The sequence below is a fragment of the Apus apus genome, chromosome 1 (genome assembly GCF_020740795.1).
Source record: "Apus apus isolate bApuApu2 chromosome 1, bApuApu2.pri.cur, whole genome shotgun sequence".
Classification (NCBI taxonomy): domain Eukaryota; kingdom Metazoa; phylum Chordata; class Aves; order Apodiformes; family Apodidae; genus Apus; species Apus apus.
Window position 1 is genome coordinate 123,612,590 of NC_067282.1, and position 19,487 is coordinate 123,632,076.

Here is a 19,487-nt window from a genome sequence, read left to right on the forward strand (position 1 = left end):
CACAAAAAGAAACCGAGATTAGTACTTCTTATATTTGATAGTAACCACTTTAAATCAGATTTCATTCCAACTGGAGTAATATACAACATGCTTGAACATGCCAGACAGTAAGAAAATGCTTGTTTTCTCAAAGGCTACAAAGGTTTTCATTTAATCAGCCTGCTCAGGAAAGGAAGGAAAATTTTAGCTACTAACTGTGAGTTTCTGGATCTTCCCTGCTAGAGAGGAATGGAGGCCAACATGCTGGAAAAGAGAAGGCCTGAAACGTATCCGTAGGTTAGATTTCTGTCGATCACAATGTTTCTGAAACAGAGGAAGGCAGAAAGGGAGGGGGGTTAAAAAAACCCACAAAGCACTTCAGTAAAACCAACACCAGATTGCTGAGTTTTTACTGCAAGTATGTTACATAATTCAAAAAGATTCAACAGAACTCTGAGCTATTTATCCAGTTGTTTTTGTTTTCATTCCAGAAATATACCAAGATGGCTGTGAAAGTATCATGCTGTTCAAGCATCTGTTTATTCAGTCTTTCAGCAAGGCTGCTACCTGAGAAATGAAGGACCCAAATCCAAAGTTTATTCCCCATTCAGAACCTTCTATGTGATTGCCATCCAAGCAGTGCCATTCTGCAGAGCCTTAGTGTGTTTATTTTTGGACTGCTACACACAGAAACTAACTAGACTTTTGCTTTTCATCCTACTGCATCCATCTCCCAAATCTGAAACAGTAACAGTTATAGCACCCCTGAGAACTGCCTCTCTAAAATTCTTTTTGAGATTAAAATCTTGCCAGGAAGAAAGACTTCCTCAGGACAAACAATAACCATAATACACAGTAAGTATGCTAGCCTCCAGTTCACCAAAACCAACTCACTGACCATCACGAAAATATTTTAGAAGCTTTATGATAAAAGGAACTTACAGCATCTTTCTCAGGGTTACATACTTTCACCCAGAGGATATGGTCCAGGAGCCAATCAATAGGTTTCTCCTTATAAAACATAAATATGAACTCTACAATAAGAGTGATATCTGGGGACTGGAACATTTTACCTGTAATGACATGAAGAATAACTTGAGTTATTTTAGATTAAAATTAACATTGTCTTTTGAAATAAGTAAGACAATACAACATTAGTTTGTGCCAAGACAAGAAATGTTAGCAATGGACAACTTGAAAACTCAATGTTATTCAAAGCTCCATACCTTTCAGCTATGCAAACCTAATTAAATCAACTACTGAAACAAGAACTCATTGCAATATATCTTGGTGCTATCAAAATGTTCAATATATATCACAACACAATATATCTAGCAACAGAAACTGTCAGTCTGCAAAACCAGAGAAGGTAGAGTTTAATGTCTGTTCTTCTCCATACCACTTGTAAGGTTCAAGGACTTCAGACAAGGAGCTGTCACAAGTGTTATCTGCACTGTGATACAATTCCAGCTTTTGCAGGTACAAAAAGAGATGGAACAACTCCCACTAACTCCAGATCCTTCTCTGTAGAAAATCAAAGGGAAAGAAGGAAGCTACTAGAACATAACCACAGACCACGCACTTATCTGAAGTTAAGACATCACATAATAGTGACAGGAGTTTTTTCTGAAAATGCAATTAAATGCACTGGCCATCAGCAAATTCCTACTGAATCTTCAACTAGCCACACTCAGACCAGTCAGCTGCCTAGTAGAAAGTCTAAGTCCTTCCCACAAACAGTAACTGCAGAACTACTTTGCCATGTACTGCCATGACTTCGGAGCTTCCATGACAGCATAATGGTGGGTCAAGTAGAGATGGACTTCTGGTTGGCACTGTGCTACAGGATTCTTGGGAATCTTGCAAACTGGAAAGCTTAAAGGAGGCCTTGGCAAAAGAAGGAAAATTACTATTGTAGAAGGAAGTATCAACAAGAGCAATTTTTAACACGGCTATGGAATACACTTCACTGCCAGTACAGGTGTCTGAACAGAAAGATGACCAATGCATTGGGCTATTTTGTTGAACTGAATGCAGCAGCTCAGAAAGGTGCTGTGTATGAAGACTCAGCTACCAGGAGCAACACATAACTGGGAGTGGGTCAGACCAAGGCTGAAGACAGACTGACAGGTGCTTGTACCAGGGACTGAGTGCCAGCTAACCTCCTAAAGGCAGTTCCAGATTTGAGGGCAAATACAGAAAACATCAGGTTTGTGGTTGAATTCTGCCTCTGCTTTGCTAGGCTACAATGGAGGAGGCAGGGGAGAGAGACATAACACATTAATTAATCTCTGAGGAGGACGCTGGCTGAAGTGATTCAGTTCCTGAGATGGTGCTGAGGGGCGGACAGTGCTGACCTACACAGGCATAGGCTCTCAGGGCATGGGTACATTAATGGATCAGAGTCCAACAGAAGCTCTCCTCCAATGTAACAAGTCTTCTGCCTGTCCACACTTGGGAGTTCTGTGCAACACACTAACACACAGCACTTAGCCATGTGAAATGGTTTTTCCCCACTTGTAATAAATGAGGCCTTCATAGGCTTTTAAAATAACAACCTCCACAAGTGGTAGTGGTCCTAATATTTTCTCCTTCTATATATAGGAACAGCTGGAGCAGACATTAAGAACAGGATCCTCTCTGAGGTGGCAAAAACACTTCCCACACTAATCAGAAAATAGAATTTAATTCTCACCTACAAGAGGACAAAACTCTTTGGAAAGGCCACTAAGGATCTCTAAAGGCTAGTCTGGATGACAAACAAATAGGGAACAATGTTTTGTATTAAGCTTAAAAACTATCAGCAGTGTGGCACTCCACTTGAGCAGGTGGCTGAGGGGAAATGAAGAAGTGCTGCAGTCTGCCTTAATTGGTCAACAAGGAGGATGTTCACATTTTTATAAACAGAAGAGAGCACATAGCTGAAGTATCACCCTGAACCACTACTACACAAAAGGTAAAGACTTAAGTGATGAGGAACATACATTTCCAGTGAGAATGTACATGTGGACTCTCACTCTGAGCCAGACATTCAGTTGCTTCTTCTTTTTGAGGCTTACTGAAGTCTGTAATTCATATAAAATTATCACAAGGCAGCATAAAAGTAAATAAATAAAACCAAACAAACAAGGAGCTGGGATTTAAAATCTTTAACAGTGATGGAGAATTTCTCTACTGAAACAGGTGACTAAGCATGGCATATTACACAGGATCTCAGAGTAGATACAGAATGCCAGGTTCTTAGCTGACATGAATTAGTAACAAGGGTATTTTTAAGTGAAATCATCCAAGTTGCAGGAGCCCTGTTATGTGTGCTCTGACACTGCCAGGTATCAGACTCTTAAATCTTGATACTTGTTTTGAGAATGCCAGGATCTCAAATTGCAAGATCCTTTATTTTCTCAAAAAGAAGATATATACTTAGGAGATAACCTAAAGGCCCTTTTCCTTTTCAGAAAACAGGTCTGATGTGATCTCATTCTCTTATGGCTTATATGGAACTGGGTAAGAACACAGCCAATGAAATAATACTTATCCTGGAATTCTGAGATCAATTTGAAGGGGTCTGATCGAGGCTACAACATGATGCAGTGCACCAAATACAGAAGAAGCATCTGACAAAAGTCCCAATGATTTCATCTGTTGGAATGAAGCTATAGTCATAAACAAGACCATTCACACAGAGGTGTGGAGAAGTAAATGTGGTAAGACATTAACTGACCTGACACTGCTAAATCAAAGTTATCCCTTACAAAAACCTGTGATGTTTATAAAGCAAAACAATTGACATTATTTGCAAGTGCTTGTGCAATGAGGTCCTCAAATAGCCATCTCCACTTGAAAATACTCTGTATCTAAAATGTGAACCTCCCACTAAGCAAGAGACTAAGCCTATTAACCTAAGGACTACTACAAAGCCTTCTTTAAAGACACAAAAAAGAAATTATTTTTATTAGTATATTGTTGCTGTTTACATACTATGTTGCTGTCATATTGTTTAACGTTATTTGCAGAAGTAAATATTTAAAAATGGGTAGGAAACAATCACATTATTTGTATAATATTGTGTAAAATACTGAAATAGAATAACAGCTCTTTCAGCTTGTCACACTTCCAACTAAATGGGCTCCTAATTTTCCTTGTGATTCATCTCTGCCTACTTTCAATAGCATGGGGCAGGAGAAGAGAAAAATATGAGAAACCTTAAACATCAGCTGAAAAATGGGACTCAGGTGTTTCTGAAATGTTTGTGGGACTGAAACCATCATTTCTAGATGACACCTGCTGAGGCAGTCTGTCAATCAGCACCTATTACCATAGGAATTGGACCTTTCCACACGTTGGAGAGATGCACAATATCATGCAACCCAGAAGAAAAAACATCCCAGCGTTATTGCTCCAATCTCAATGGAAGCAGACTGACTGAAGAAACCATTTATCCTCTCTTCCAGGAGAGATACACACCCATACTGCTCTGGAATCCTTTTTTTCTACTTAAGGGCGAAGCAACAGAATTTTTTCCTTTAACTGTGTATTTTTTCCTTTGACTAGCTCATCTTCTGAGGAGCACAAGGATTACAGTCTTCAGTTGTCATCTATGGTGCTTACACTTACAGATCATATCACTCAAAACCTGAACATTCAGGTACAGGATCTTTACCTACAATTAAATAAGCAGAGAACAAGACTGAAGGTCAGAAGAGGAATTTACTCTTTTCCCTGATTAAGTCATTCTAATTTTACCTAAAATAGAATCAGGTATCAGCAAACAAATTATTTGCTTCCATATCACAAACTCATGTAGGCCCAGAGACACTTTGCTCTGGGCCTAGATTGGTACACTACTGTCAACCATTTAGACAACCATGTCTGAGCCTAGAAATATTCCAGCTAACATGGTGATGTCATAGGACACACCAGGAAAAAAAAACAACAAAAGGAAGCAAAACAAAGAAAAGAGACCTGATACATCCAGCTGCAACTAGTCAGAATATGCAAGGCAAGACTAGCAGCTTCAGACACAACCAGCCTCTCTACATGATACTGCCAGCAGAGTGGAAGGGTTCAACAATGCTGGGAAAGCCTACTTGCTGTAAGTGGAAAGTCGTAATGAGCACGAGAATGAACAGGTCACACCTTGCCCCTGAGACAAGCCCTCATCTCTCTTCAGCAACCCGGGACAGACATCCTCATCCTACTTGCTAAAACGCTGCCATCACTTGCCACAGCCTTCCCCCACCCTGCCCTCTGCCCTTCAGCATAACACAGCACCCCTCACCTGCCACTTCTGTCTCGGGACACCACCAGCACAGCAGTACTGCCATGGATCTCCTTTCCTCTGCCCTGGGACGCTCTTCCTACAGCAGCTCAAAAACAGGCCTCTGGAGTGAAGTCTTCAAAGCCATGGACCCCTGATTGCACTTAGAGTTCCTGCTCCACAGATCTGACACTCCAGCCCCTCTGAATCCAAACCAGCCAAGCCCCTTCCTAACCTTCTGAGCGAGGGCAGCAGCAGCAGCAGCCTGGCTTCCCTAAGGCATAAACATATCCCAAGCACAAGAAGCGGTACTTGCCAAGGTCCCCCAGTCCTGTGGTCTCCCACACAGCTGCAGATGAAGAAAGTGTCAAGTCATGGAGCCACTAAGATGCCATCCAAATCCAACATACAGACTGTGCACAGGCCATTCCCAATATACCATCAAAATTCATCAATCCAAAGAGACATCAATAAACTGCACTCAACACACACTGCCTCAAACCAAAGCCAATGTAAAAGAACTCAAGCAACAGCTCATCTTGCACTGTGTTCATGCACTTGGTACAGTGTATGAGAATACACATAAATCAAGGAGAGACTGCTGCTGGAATGTCAGAGGTTTCAGATTCTGGGTGCATACAACCTACCCTTGGAAAGAAACTTTAAAATCCAAAAGAACTGAGACTCAAAAGTAAAATCTTGCTCCATAACCCCCACAAATTTACAAAAAGTATAAGACTTTCTCCTTATTTTTTATCTATATTGATAAAGGTGAGAGCCAGGACTGAAAACAAATAGATATAATAGAACATTTTCTCCTTTTTATTGTGCCATGCCAAGACTTGTGTCTGATTTTCAGTCTATTTAAATGCTGTCCTTGGTGAACTATTCTGGCCTTTCAGTATTTCATTGGCAAGTACAAGACATACAAAATTTAAAAAATTGTTTTTTACAGTTCTCTGAACTACAAATATCTAAATACTTAATTTTCCTTCTTCTGCGTAAACATCATGTTAAATGTACTTGGTCTACATTTTATACTTGCAAGCACATATTCTAACTATAGTTAAAGTCTTTCAATGTTTTCCCTGTTAATGATATGCAAATTACTGGCATTAAAATCAGAAACTCTTTGAAGTTATTTAAATCTCAAGTATTTCACTTGATCTACTTTCCCTCAAGCTTCAAGCATGTGGACAGCTTAAGCAAAACTGTAATCAGAAAAACTTAAAATAATCAGAAAAACAGGCCTTAAAATATAAGGGCACAGTAAGATTGAGGCAAATTGTCTAAAACAACCAAATGGCTGATTCCAGAGCCCTCCATGAAAGGGCTGTGACAGGTGACATCACAGCATTCCAAATTCCCTGGAAAACACCTCAGCTCACAGGGACCCAGTGCACACCAGAATCCAGAAGAGCAGAACATGCATCTCCTTCCACAGAGCTTCTTAAGGAAACAGCATACATCTCACCCATTATTTATTAGATACTTGACAGCACTTAAGACTGTGCTTTCAGTATCAAACAAAACCAAAGGAAGCAAATTCTGTTCTGTGGCAGAGGTGACAGAATTCTGTGATCCTGCTATCAGCCTACATAGCTGCATTTGCCACTTTCTCATGTAGTACTTGCATAAATTAGATGCTCAGCTCAGAAATACACTACCAAAAAATCATTTCTACCTAGAACTTGTAAATTGATCAAGGTTTCCAATAGCTTACAGGAAATCAACCACATCTCTTTCTTAGAGATTATTTCCAAATCAGTAGCATCTAGACAACTCAGTGTTGTACTTTCTCTCTTAGACATGCACACGTAAAACGCATCCTCAATTAAAAATATCTACTTTTGTTCTTCTCCACACTTATACACATCACCAAATTACCATAGTATCAGTCTCCATCAAGATCCATAAAGGGATAGCAGAGATGAGTTAAATCTATATTACTTGTACAAAATTTCTATGCAAAATATGGTTATAGGACACCAATGTGTTTCAAAGCCAGAAGTTTCAGTCCCTTTCACACATCTTAACTTTTCTCTCAAAACTTAAAAGCAGGGTAAGTAGCTAAACCGGGAGGAAAAAAAAATAATCTAATTTTCTGGTCAGAAAAGCAGCATTAAGATATGTAGCCACAGCTAAATGCATCTGATATTCTATTGATGTATTCTAACTTAAAGGAGGCAAGCAAATATGACACGAGGAACAAAGAACAGGAATGCAAACAGCAGGAGTCAACAACAAAATTTAATTAGAATTATTTTAGGAACCTACACTGAGAATACATGGATAGTACAGAAAAACAACTTTAAAATATTTTTAAACAGTTGTGCAGGTGATTAAGCCAAATCTCAGTATTAAGAGCTACATACCTATCCCTTCTGGCTTAAACACTGTGCCCTATACAGCAGCACAGAGACCAGAAAGGGGTGTCAATCCATAAACAGTAAGTGATCCGAAACACATCTACATGGTGTAGACAGTGCATGACCTAAACTGTAAGTTGGTTTTACACCCATTCCGACATGTCAGTCTTTGTGAGTATGCTCTACTACTTAATTAAGCAAATGCAGAACGAATGTAAATTACTTCTGCAGCCCATTTCATCCAGAGTTTACATTTAAAGTGGAATTAGGACCAGAGCTAAAACTCTAACCCCAACTAAGACCACAATTTAAATTTAACTGTTTAAAAGTAGAAACAAAGCCTAATCAGATGAAGCCATTGAATTGCAGAGGTTTAAGGGCCTCTGGCGTGGTTTGGGCCTAACACCACAACAAAGAAACAGCCCCATGGCCGCTCACCCAACTCACACACACACACAGTTTGGGATGGGGAGGACAAAGCTCCTGGGTCGAGACAAAGGACAAGGAGGGATCTTCACCGACTAAGGTCACAGGCAAAACAGACTCAACTTGGGGAAAAATAATAATGTAATTTCACACTAATCACACACACCCAGGACACAGACACACGGAGAGCAGGGCTTGCATATGTTACCCCACCCCTCCCTTCTTCCCGGGCCCAAATCCCTTTGTTCCCGGGTTCTCTCCCTCCTTCCCCCCAGTGGCACAGGGGGACAGGGGATGGGGTTTAGAGTCACTTCACAGGCTGGTGGTTCCTGCTGCTCCTTCCTCCTCAGGAAGAAGGATTCCTCACAGTCCTGCCCTGCTTCCCCACGGGGTCCCTCCCATGGCAGAGAGTCCTCCACCAACCTCTCCTTCATGAGTCCTTCCCACCAGGTCCGGAGCTGCTCCAGCCTGGGCTTCCCACAGAGTCAGGGGCTGCTTCGGGAACAGCCACCTCCCCTGGCCCCGGGGTCTTCCACAGCTGGGCAATCAGAGTCCACTGGCAGCAAATCCTCTGGCCACAATATCCAAGTCCAGTGGCCAAGTTCCCCCCTCCTGGCGCCTTCAGGGAATGTTCCACCACGTTCCTCCATGAGTGCAGGGGGACAGCTGCCATCTCGCCATGGGCTGCAGGGAAACTTCTGCTTGGGCACCTTCTTCCTCTTCTTCCTCACCAGCCACCAGGATCTTCACCCCAGCACAGCCTTTCACCTCTCCAGCTCAGCTCTTCTTCCCTAACTGCTCGCTCTGCTCAGCTCTTATGTCAGTTCTTTCTTATGTTAATGGCAGAGGTGCATCTCTTGTCCCTCTAATGGCTCCTTGGCTGGGTTTGGAGCAGGGGCAGCTTCTCTGCTTCTCACCAGAGCCATCCCTGGGGCCCTTTCCCAGCTACCAAACATTTCTTCAAGATAGGCAGCTCCATTTTCTATTTTTCTCCCTTCTCTAAGGCCACAAAACAAGTCCCATAACAGTGCATCTCTGTTGGTAGCCCAAACCAACCATGCAGATCGATTATGATAAGATAAATGAGGTAGGTTCTGTTCTGACTGACAGGCAAATGCACAAAGCACCATTTTGTACCCTAACATACTATGCTTAGGACGTAACTACTGTTTTCCTTTCTACTCAGTGAATCTCTTAGACACTGAAAGTCAGGGCGTGATTGCCTCTGCAAGCATACCTGATGCTGAGCTGGAAACAGGATAGTACATGGCATTCACACAGTGCCAACCTTTTCAGTGCTGCAGTCCAGGTGTATGTCCACTCTTTCCAATTGTTAAGGGTCACTGAGCTAAAAAAAGAAGCCGTTCTCTGGAAAGTAGGTCCAAAACACAAACATGAGACCAAGAATTTCCAAGAGAACGACAGAACTCAGGACTGTGCTTTATGTTACATGTATGATTTTCTTCCTTCTTTGCCCTCTAATTACAGTGTTTGCTTTGGAATCTTTTCTGTTGACTGCAGACAGAAACTTCCACGGTATGACTTAGCTTTTCATTTTTCCTTGCATATCTCCAGTTTAGTGCTTTTAAACAGATCATGACACACCACTGCAGTAATGAAATAACCTTTCGTACTGTAAAATCTCTTCAAAACTTCTTTTTCATTGCTTTTCTGCTAAGTCTAGTACCTCTGAATAAAAATGTATCAGTGTAAGAGCAAATAACCATAAAGTAATTTCAACAGCACTCTGGTAGTCAATCCACAACAGTCTAAGAAGCTGCATTAGCTTCTCTCACTGTTATTCATTGCAAATGACAGAGAGACTTCATTACCGCTAAGAAGGAGCAGTCTGTCACAATTTCTCCTTGATGGAGTAGAAAGGTGGAAATAGAGCAAGCTTTGCTACCAAGACAAATTGATGCCTGCTGATTCTTGGAAATTTTGGCATAAACACCAATGAAGTTATTTTAGGTGAAGATGGTTTTCATTCTCTTTGTACTTCAGGCAGTAGTCTTTTCATGATATTTTTGTTTAAAAGGCAGCTAAATTAAAAGTAAGTCATTGCTTGCAGATGGACTGATAGTATTTTTATAAATTAATTAACTTTTGGTTATAAAAATGCCTTCTATTCCAACAGTTTGAGTTTGCCTCAGTCATACAAAAGTATATGAAACAACTGAAAAAAATCCAACCTCCATGAGCTAAACTAGATATCCTGAAAAAGCCAATGAATTTCAACTTCTTGGTCTATTTCCAGTACAAAGAAGATAGCTTTGAAGTCAGATCACTACTAATTCACAGAGTCTGAGGCTGAATGTGCTCTTTCAAACTACTAAAGGGAAAACTTTCTTACCAATGAAACCCAGCTGAGAAAATTCTAGAATCATCCAATCTTCAGAAGCGAGCTGAAGTGCAAAATTTTTTATTGTGCTGAAATAATTCTGCTTGACAACGATGTCATCTTCAAGCTAGAGGAAGGCAGCAGTGATATCAACATAAATAAAAAGAAAAATCACCAGCAAAGCAACAGAAAAAAAAGTACAGCTAAGAAATACCACTTTATAATACACTGCTAATACACAGTGATATATTTCTAATGCAAGGGCTGCTATAAAAACTAGATGCAATAACCAGAAATAATTATTGTACAGATCACTGTCTATTTATGGGAACTAACTGTCCTGCTTTGGGCTGGAATATTGTTAATTTTCTTCATAGTAGCTGGTATAACACTTTGTTTAGGTTTGAGATGGTTTAGGAGGAGAAGAATGTTGATAACACTAAGTCAAGAACTTTTTAGCTTCTCATACTGTCCTGCCAGTGAGGAGGCTGGGGGTGCACAAGAAGCTGGGAGGGGACACAAGAAGCTGGGAGGGGACACAGCTAGGACAGCTGACCCAAACTGGCCGAAGGGATATTCCATACGATGTCATACTGAACAATAAAACTGGGGAGAGTTGGCTGGGGGGCAGCAGTGGCTGCTCAGGGAATGGCTGGACATCAGTCAGTGGTTGGTGAGCAACTGCATTGTGCAACACTTATTTTGCATCTTCTTTCATTGTGATTATTTTCCCTTCCTTTTCTGTCCTATTAAACTGTATTTCAACCCCTGATTTTTCACCTTTTTTCCCCCAATTCTCTCCCCCACCTCACTGGGGGGAAATGAGCAAACAGCTATGTGGTGTTTAGCTGCCTGCTGGGTTAAACCACAACACTAATCCAGAATCTTTCTGTAGTAAGAATCCATAAATGTATCTCAACTTACTACTTCAGAACATTGCTTTTCTAGCTTCTCCCTTTGGAGAAAAATCATCCATTAAATAATGTTAGACTAAGTGTCATCATCAGTAGGACAAGCAGAATATCTGTTTTATCTTACAGATATTCTTGTTTACTCATACACGTAACAGCACTGAAAGAACTTCTCTGAGATAAGAGACGTGGTGTCTACAGAGGCAAGATTCATTTCACCTGGCTTTAATTGCCCAACAGAAGAACAAGCGCATGGTCCAAAATTACAATCTAGTCCAGGCAGCCAAACTGTCAAGATGTGGTGCTACAATCCCTTTAATTTACAGTAAGTGCAGGCCACTGCTTTAAGGATCCTGCTTCTCCTGTCCTCCTCTCCTCCCTTGTGCTGGTACTAATATTTGGGTGACTGCCTCGTTTCAAAGAGAGTGTCTCATGTTATTGGCTGTGCAGCTTCAAGGAGGGCTGAGTCTCCAGCAGCTCTCTGAGAGCAGTCAGTATAGCTTTGTAAAAAACTAGATGAGCTGAGTGGGGCTTTATACCCAAAGGACACAGTCCCAAAACCTAAATAAAGATTGTAAGTGCAGTAACTCACTAAATCTGCAGTAACTGTAGGTAACACTTCAAAGCAGTGAGACATGACAGGAACAACTCTGAGCTAAATTAAAGAATTGCTAAACTACATTCTTGAAAACCTCTTTGCAAATGAAAACAGGAAACAAGTCTAGCAACACACTGAAAACTTATCTGTACACAACAGTTGTGTTCAAGTGATGCTGCACTTTACTGCAAAAGAAAGTAAAAATTCCACTTAAAACTATGCTGGTGTTTTTTGCCTGGGCAACTCAAGGGTAACTCATTTGGTTTAAGAGAAAAAAAAACAGTAGTTAAGCTGTCTGCATTCTCTCAATGTTTTTATGAAGCATCTTAAGATGAAAATAAGTCACACATGACAAATTATTTCAGAGACAGTGGCCTCCACAAATTACTTCCTCATATGCCATAACCTCCATACTTAAAACCCTCCTTCAACTGTGGAAACAAGTTACCTGGGCTCTGTGTAGGTCCAACAGCATAACTTCTAGAGACTTATTTGAAAATTTATGTCAAAACATAGAAGAGAAATTTACCTGAATGTAATAAACCCCCTTTTTCTGGGCATACATCATAAGAAAACAGTAATCCAAGTTTTGTTTTGTTCTCCATCTGAAATGAAATTAAAAGCTTAAGGATTATGAAAAAGAGTTATTTCCATACACACTGGCAATGCAAAGTAAACCTCACTACGAAGAATGATGCATATTAGTGAAATGTTAGGACAGCTGGTTTTGGCATTGTTCCCTCAGGAAATCCTCTGTCTGAAAAAAAGAAACAAAGCTTTCACCTTATGCTTTAATATTGACATAAAACTGGTTTAACTTGAATCTGATTTTGTGAGAACTACCTGACATTTCACTAAAAACACATGTGCATTTTAAATAGTGATTTAGCAGGAATTACTGGGGTTTACACTGTATTTCAGGAAGAAAAACAGTAAAGAGAGTCTAGATACAGCAAAAAAAGTACACCAAGTCTCAGTTCTCCTCCCAAAATTTAACCCTAAATGAACTCAACCACGCAGAGCATTAGGCTGACCATGCACAGAACAGCATGCAGATAGGAATGACATGGGTTCATAGAGCACTTTCAGCATACCCACACTTTCAAGAATTACAGTAAGAAACCATTTCAAGAATTCACATCCCACTTGCCATTTCATAAACAAGAAAAGTGTGGGTGTGGGAGGAGACAGGAAAAGATCTAAGGGAATAAACTAACCTCACTCTCTCTTTTGAATCTCCAAATGTCTCTTTCAAGTTTGTCAAGTCAGGATAGTAAGTTGCAGGAGGGGCTATTACTTCTACCAAGCCAGAACTGATCTCTGTAGAAAACCTGTCAACAGAAACATCCTGAAGTCACACCAGAGATTCTGAGTTCTGTGGACTTCTTCCTTTCATTCTGTTGGTACAGTTACTATGATGACTTATTCAACCAAAGCACGTAAAATGGAAGTAGCATATAAAAAAAATTATGCTGTTTTCCTTAGCATCTTCTTCAGAGCAGTATAGCCTCTTGCCCAATAATCAGAATTCTAACTGGATTCTAAAGACTTCTTTTGCCTTTCCTTTTTTTCAGAACCTAATTATATATTTTTCATATAGTTCTCTTTGAATATATGGAATACAAGGCTACAACACAGATGTCATGAATTTCCACTAATGTTAAACCAATTCCACTTGTTTATGTTACACCTAATAATTTAATCCCATTTCTTGCTTTACAATTTAACTGACTGAATCACTGTCCCTTTATTTGTCATCTATTACTGCATTGTTTGAAAGTCTAAACCCCCAAGAAACAAAAATGCATGATCTCATTTTTCCAGAATACTTTTTCTAACTTATCACAACCTGGTTTAGGAGGAAAAAAACAAACAACAAAACCAAACCCACCAACAGGTTAAAAAATTCCCCATTAAAACTACAACTTACTCTTTTTCCAGGCTTGCAACAACGCTGTTAACATAATCAAGATCAGTCTGGAAAACAAACAAACAAACATAAAATAGAATATTTAACAGCTTTGGAGCTGCACTTTAAAAGAAGCCAGTAAAGTAAATATTGGAGGTAGCTGTACTTGAAAATAAATATCAGAGTGTAAGATATTTGACTAATACAGGAACACATCACACATGTCACTGTTTTATCTCTAATGGGAGAAGAAACAATTTTTTGGTAAACAGAGGGGTATTGTATTTGCCACATATTTGCTCTTAACAGACAATTCTAATCAAATGTATTTCCTTGCAACCTCTCAAGCTCTTAATGGCAAAATGATGACTGTTTGTGCTGGAAAAAAATTCTTATTACTGTTATATAAAAATAATAATAATATGAAAACTTTACCAAAGAAGTATTACCAAGGAAAGCCTTCTGGAAAACAACACTGAACACACAACTCTTCTTTCAAGAATTCATCTCCCAAGCTTTGCATTGACATCATGGATGCCCACAGACAGCAACGAACAGGCTTTTTTCCTGACTAGCATTTTTTTGCATCAGAGATGAAACCTGAGGAACTACGAATCCTATCCATCACCCAGCTCTTACAGATGCACAGATTCTAAAAATCCCTCGCTGGTTAAAATATAAATCATGTCAGTCTGGAAAAGCCTAAATCACCTCACTTGCCAGATTTGGCCAATTCTTCAACCTATTTGCTTGATCATACAGATGCATTCCAGGAAAAGAGGGAAACGTGACTTAAACTCCTAATCTTTGTTATATTTACTAAGCTAATAATTTGTGATACTGTTTATCAGTTTTCAAAAGAAAATGTACAGTTTATAAATCAACCCAGAATCTGGCAGCTCAGGAGGATTCTGCAGAAACAGCTGCCTTTGAAACGCTGGAAACAAAGAAATAGTTCATACTTTTTCTGATGAATTTGTAATGCAGATTATCATTAAAGGATTATACACACAGAGAATAAATCCCTCCCAAGCATTTCTATAGAACTACTAATCTTGTTCGATAAAAGTGCTTACCCTTTGATCTTAAAAATCACCATTCCTATTTTTAAAGATTTATTTTTATAAATCCAACATAATGCCGGTGACGCACACTTTTCCAAAAAGGACAGCAGTGGGTTTCTTCAAATCAGGTTCTAATTACTGCAAGAACATGTGAATAGAAAGTGTTTGTCACCAATTTTTCATACACATTTTGTTCCTAAGTGCCATGCTCAGTGCTGGACAGACATTCTAATGACCAGCTAAGGTGTTCACAATTTAAAACTCATCCTGCAGTGAGTTCCCTACAAGCAGACTCACAGGTCCATAGCAACTTGATATATCATTAAGTCTTTAAATACACCTGTGGATTGTTCACAGTTTATTCCTGGAATGGAGCTTAAGACATAACTTTTTCCACTGTGTATAACAGTTGCAAATCAGTGATCTACTGACTACCTAAAAATTATTTCAGTATAACTACGCTTACCTGAGACATTTTTCTTTTAAACCTTTTATACATTAAAAATACAGAAATTGATGTTTAATTGGCATAGGAAAGAGACAGACAACTTGAATCTGCAGCTGCCATGCCAAACTTTAATTGCCCCATCTAGCATTAATAACACAAACACTTATTAAACAGTCCAGCTTGTAACTGCAGACAAAAATGCAAGATGTATCTTTTTATGCCTATATATAAAAAATATATACATGTACACACACAAAGCAGAAACAAAGCTCATCTCCCTACAGTATTCCAGAGATTAAAATAAATACTGAACTTCACATCAATTGGAAAGATATAGTTGGTCAGAAGCCTGTGCCTCAGTGCAAGTCTCCTTAGAGCAAACATAGTATTGACCTCTTTTGCAGATACACCATGAAGCCTTGCTAATATTTTTAAAACCTTACACACTTAAAAAGAACAAACCTCAATCAGAAAAGAAGAAAAGGAAAGTTGGAATAAGGTTGTTTTTTTTTTCCTGTACATCCCTTTATTTGTGTCCTTCACGCAGAAGGTTGGCAGTTTCCCAGTCAGAGCTGCAATCACAGTAGCTTCACCTTAAAGAGATGTAGTCTGTGGACTTTCAGCCTCTTACTGTGACCTGTGCTGCTATCACACCAAGTCAAGACAGTCTGGTCTAGATGCACCGAATACAAGATACAGCAAACAGTACTGCTGGCTTAGCAGGTAACCTTCCTTCTGAATCAACAACCACTGCATCAGCACAACACAAAAGGAGAGAGCACTCTTTTAACCTCAGTCTTCTTTAAGAGTTGATGCTATTTTTCACATGACCAAATGCATTAAAAAATTTAGAAACAATGATAGGGTATAAAGAAGTAATTGTATCTATAGCTTGTTACCCAGCCTAACACTAAGTGGGATCTTTCCTAAGACCCATCAGCTGTGGACATGTCCCAGGAAAGGGACACCTGTAAGTTATGCTTATTTCAGAAAGTTGTGTGCAATAAGAGTAGGCAGTAAATGTTATCAACTTGTAACTATACCCAAGGGAAGAGTTAATTACACAAAAGACTTTGGAGGGTAGCAATGGGAGGAAATCTGAAATAGCCAGATAATTGCTCAAACCTAAGGATCTTCCACGCAGCATCAATAAATTCAGCCAGTAACTGAAAAGTGACAGAAAAACCCCATCATTTATTTACTGAAATCTATTTTCCATTTTTGAGAAAGGAAGCATTTACTGCCTTCACAAAATAAGACCTAACATCCTATTTATCAACCTGCAGGAAGCCTAACAGCTTAAAATAACTGTGAATTATATATAAAATTAAGAAGTAATAGCTTTGTTTTCTCCAAAAAGCCTAAACAGGACAAGACAAATACAGATTAATCCAAAGGAAGTAATCCATGAAAGACAAAGTGTAACTGTTGTCTAGGCTTCCAGTGAAGATCATCTGGTAAATACCAAGTTGACTTTCAGGTAGCTATGATGATTCTCTTTCATGGCATCAGTGCTGCTTGCAACTTGTTAAAGGAAATGTGACTGGTGATCCCAACCAAAATAACCTGTGAGAATACAGCTATGAATGTTTTTGTCTACCAAATCAGAAATCAAAGGTTGAAGATTTAATAATCCTTAGGAGTTTGGGACCCAGGAATGAGAAGTAAAAATGAACATTTTAAAAGCTAATCCTCGATTATGATAGAACATAACCAAAGAGTTAGCAGCACCAGCAATAAAGATGCATCTTATCAATTAATCACATGGAGTCTTACAAACAAGTTTGCTGGGAACTTACGAAAGGCATAAGTAGGAGTGGTTATTTCAGTATCAGCAGTTCAGACCTTTCTGTCTGTTCTTTCTTCCTAGTCATAGGAAATTACTGATCTCTGAGAGAAAGTAAGAACACTAAGAGCAGGACAGCTTCCTTTTTTCATCCATACCAGATGAGACCAAAGACTGATCCAGCTCAGCATCTTGCTTCCAAGCAGCAGCAGCCATAAACAGACAGATACATAGCAAAGAATAAGAACAGGAAAAGCATATCAAATTCTCCCTCCTGCTACCATCCACACTTTGACTACCTTCAATTCAGATTACTTCCTCAGACAGATATGTTTTTGTGTACTTAATATTCCTCAGTAGGTTCCTCTTCAAGGCACCTTGCCAGTATCCCCGTAAGCCTATCTAAGCGTTCAGCAAGAAAAGAAGATTTTAGCTTATGAGATCTATAGAGTTTCATAAGCCTGTGAGCATGGCAACATCTAAGGTTTAATTCCTTGCATCAACAATATTGATGAAGGACACACTTAGAGATTCATCAAAGCTATAAGAAAACTGAGAGTACATTGTGAAACAAACTCAAGTTTCAGTTAAGCAAGTTTTAAAATGTCCTCAGTTTTTATAAAATGCTGCCCTACAATTCTCTAAAGTGCTTTCTCTAGTTCAGGTGAGACTGCATTTCAGATTTGCAATTATTCTAAGGTTTGTTTGAACAAACATTGTTATTCATAACAAACACGTAAGAAACCAGAGCAGCAATTAATTTTCTTTTTCTTCAATTTTATGTGTGCATAGCAAAGTAGTAGAGTATATAAGCCAGTAGACCAAACCAGAGGTTAGAAATTCTGATTAACAGCTAGCCAATTGTCAGAAAAAAATAATGATTTCTAGTTTTAAGAATGAACCCTTGCATTCTGTTAAATCCTAACTACTTTACACCTGCAAGAATGACAGAAGGTGGATGGTATCACAGTATGCAAGGAAAACAATGGCATTTTAGACCAAAGCTCTATCTACTGTCTTAGACAGTAGCAGATGCATAGAAAAAGATGCAATCATAGAATCACAGAACATCCCAGGTTGGAAGGGACCCACCAGGATCATGAGTCCAACTCCCTGCTCTTTGCAGGACTGTCAAAAACTAAACAATATGACTAAGAGCCTTGTCCAGACACCCCTTGAACTATGACAGACTTGGTGCTGTGACCACTTTCCTGGAGAGCTTGCTCCAGTGACTGACCAACCTCTCAGTGAGCCTTTTCCTAAAGTCCAGCCTGAACTTCCCCTGATACAGCTTCCATTTCCTTATGTCCTGTCACTGGTCACCAGAGAGAGACCACCAGCTCCCCCTCCACTGCCTTCCTTGACCCTGCAATAAGGTCACCCCTCAGCTTCTCTTCTCCAAGCTGGACACACCAAATTACCTCAGCCCCTCCTCAGAAGTCTCACCCTTGAGGCTTTTCACCATCTCAGTCACCCTCCTCTGGACCACACTCTAATATTTTGCTTTCTTCTATTGAGGCACCCAAACCCACACACAGTACTAGAGGTGGGACCACACCAGTACAGTGCAGAGTACAATAAACAGGGTATGTTCAGAATGAACCTTCCTTCCCTTTATTTACGTCCCAGTTCTCATTAGTCAATAGTTTATAATTCCTAGGCCTGACTGGTATCTATAACTCCTCCTGCATGCTCTTTGTGAATTTTCCTTATTCATTTCAGAACCCGTTTACTCACTTTTATTTCACAATACCCAGAAGCAACAACATCCACAATTTAACTATGTAACAAGTGAAACATATTGTCTTGGTTTTAGATTTTGCCTCTTAATGTCATTTAGCACCACGTAGATTGCATCTCTATCACCATGTCAAACTGAGAATTGGTTCCAATCCATGTACATAAAATCTAAACAAGCAAAACAGTGAGTCCAAACAGGGCTGGAACTAGGTTGTTACACAGGCAGAGCAAGGGCACAAACAGTTTCCACTGGACCATACAAGATGTGGTCTTGTACTCTAGCAGCACCAACACGACATGGTACTGCTAGAAGAAACTAAAATGGCCTTGAAGTTCAGATATCTACATTCCATTTTTAAAGCATGGGATTTCTGTCCCCACTTTTATTTCCTGTCTCACTTCTCCTGGAACAACTTATCTATTGATATTGGATACAGGAGGAATTAAGTTTTCCTTAGTTTGCCACTACTCTTACTCCAGTTCCCATTGTCCACCTAATGTGATCAGAAGTGCTGAACACTGGACTCTGGTAATATAAAGTGCTGCAGAATGGCAGCTGCCATGAAAAATTAAACTATATTCATCAACACTGGCACCTGGCTAGTGAAAAACTTAATTTTCACATTAAGTTTTCCAAAAAGGATGAGAAACCAACACCA

At 39.6% G+C, this 19,487-nt stretch overlaps 1 protein-coding gene across 1 annotated transcript in view; it reads right to left on the reverse strand.

The window, feature by feature from the left end:
* The window catches only part of MGAT4A (alpha-1,3-mannosyl-glycoprotein 4-beta-N-acetylglucosaminyltransferase A), an 88,103-nt gene that overhangs the window by 23,199 nt on the left and 45,417 nt on the right, over positions 1–19,487 (reverse strand). The window contains exons 6-11 of the mRNA XM_051610484.1: positions 13,812–13,858; positions 13,099–13,212; positions 12,411–12,486; positions 10,385–10,499; positions 922–1,052; positions 196–303 (exon numbers count right to left, since the gene is read on the reverse strand). Coding sequence (XP_051466444.1) covers positions 196–303; positions 922–1,052; positions 10,385–10,499; positions 12,411–12,486; positions 13,099–13,212; positions 13,812–13,858 — 591 coding nt within the window. The remainder of the gene's footprint in view (positions 1–195; positions 304–921; positions 1,053–10,384; positions 10,500–12,410; positions 12,487–13,098; positions 13,213–13,811; positions 13,859–19,487) is intronic.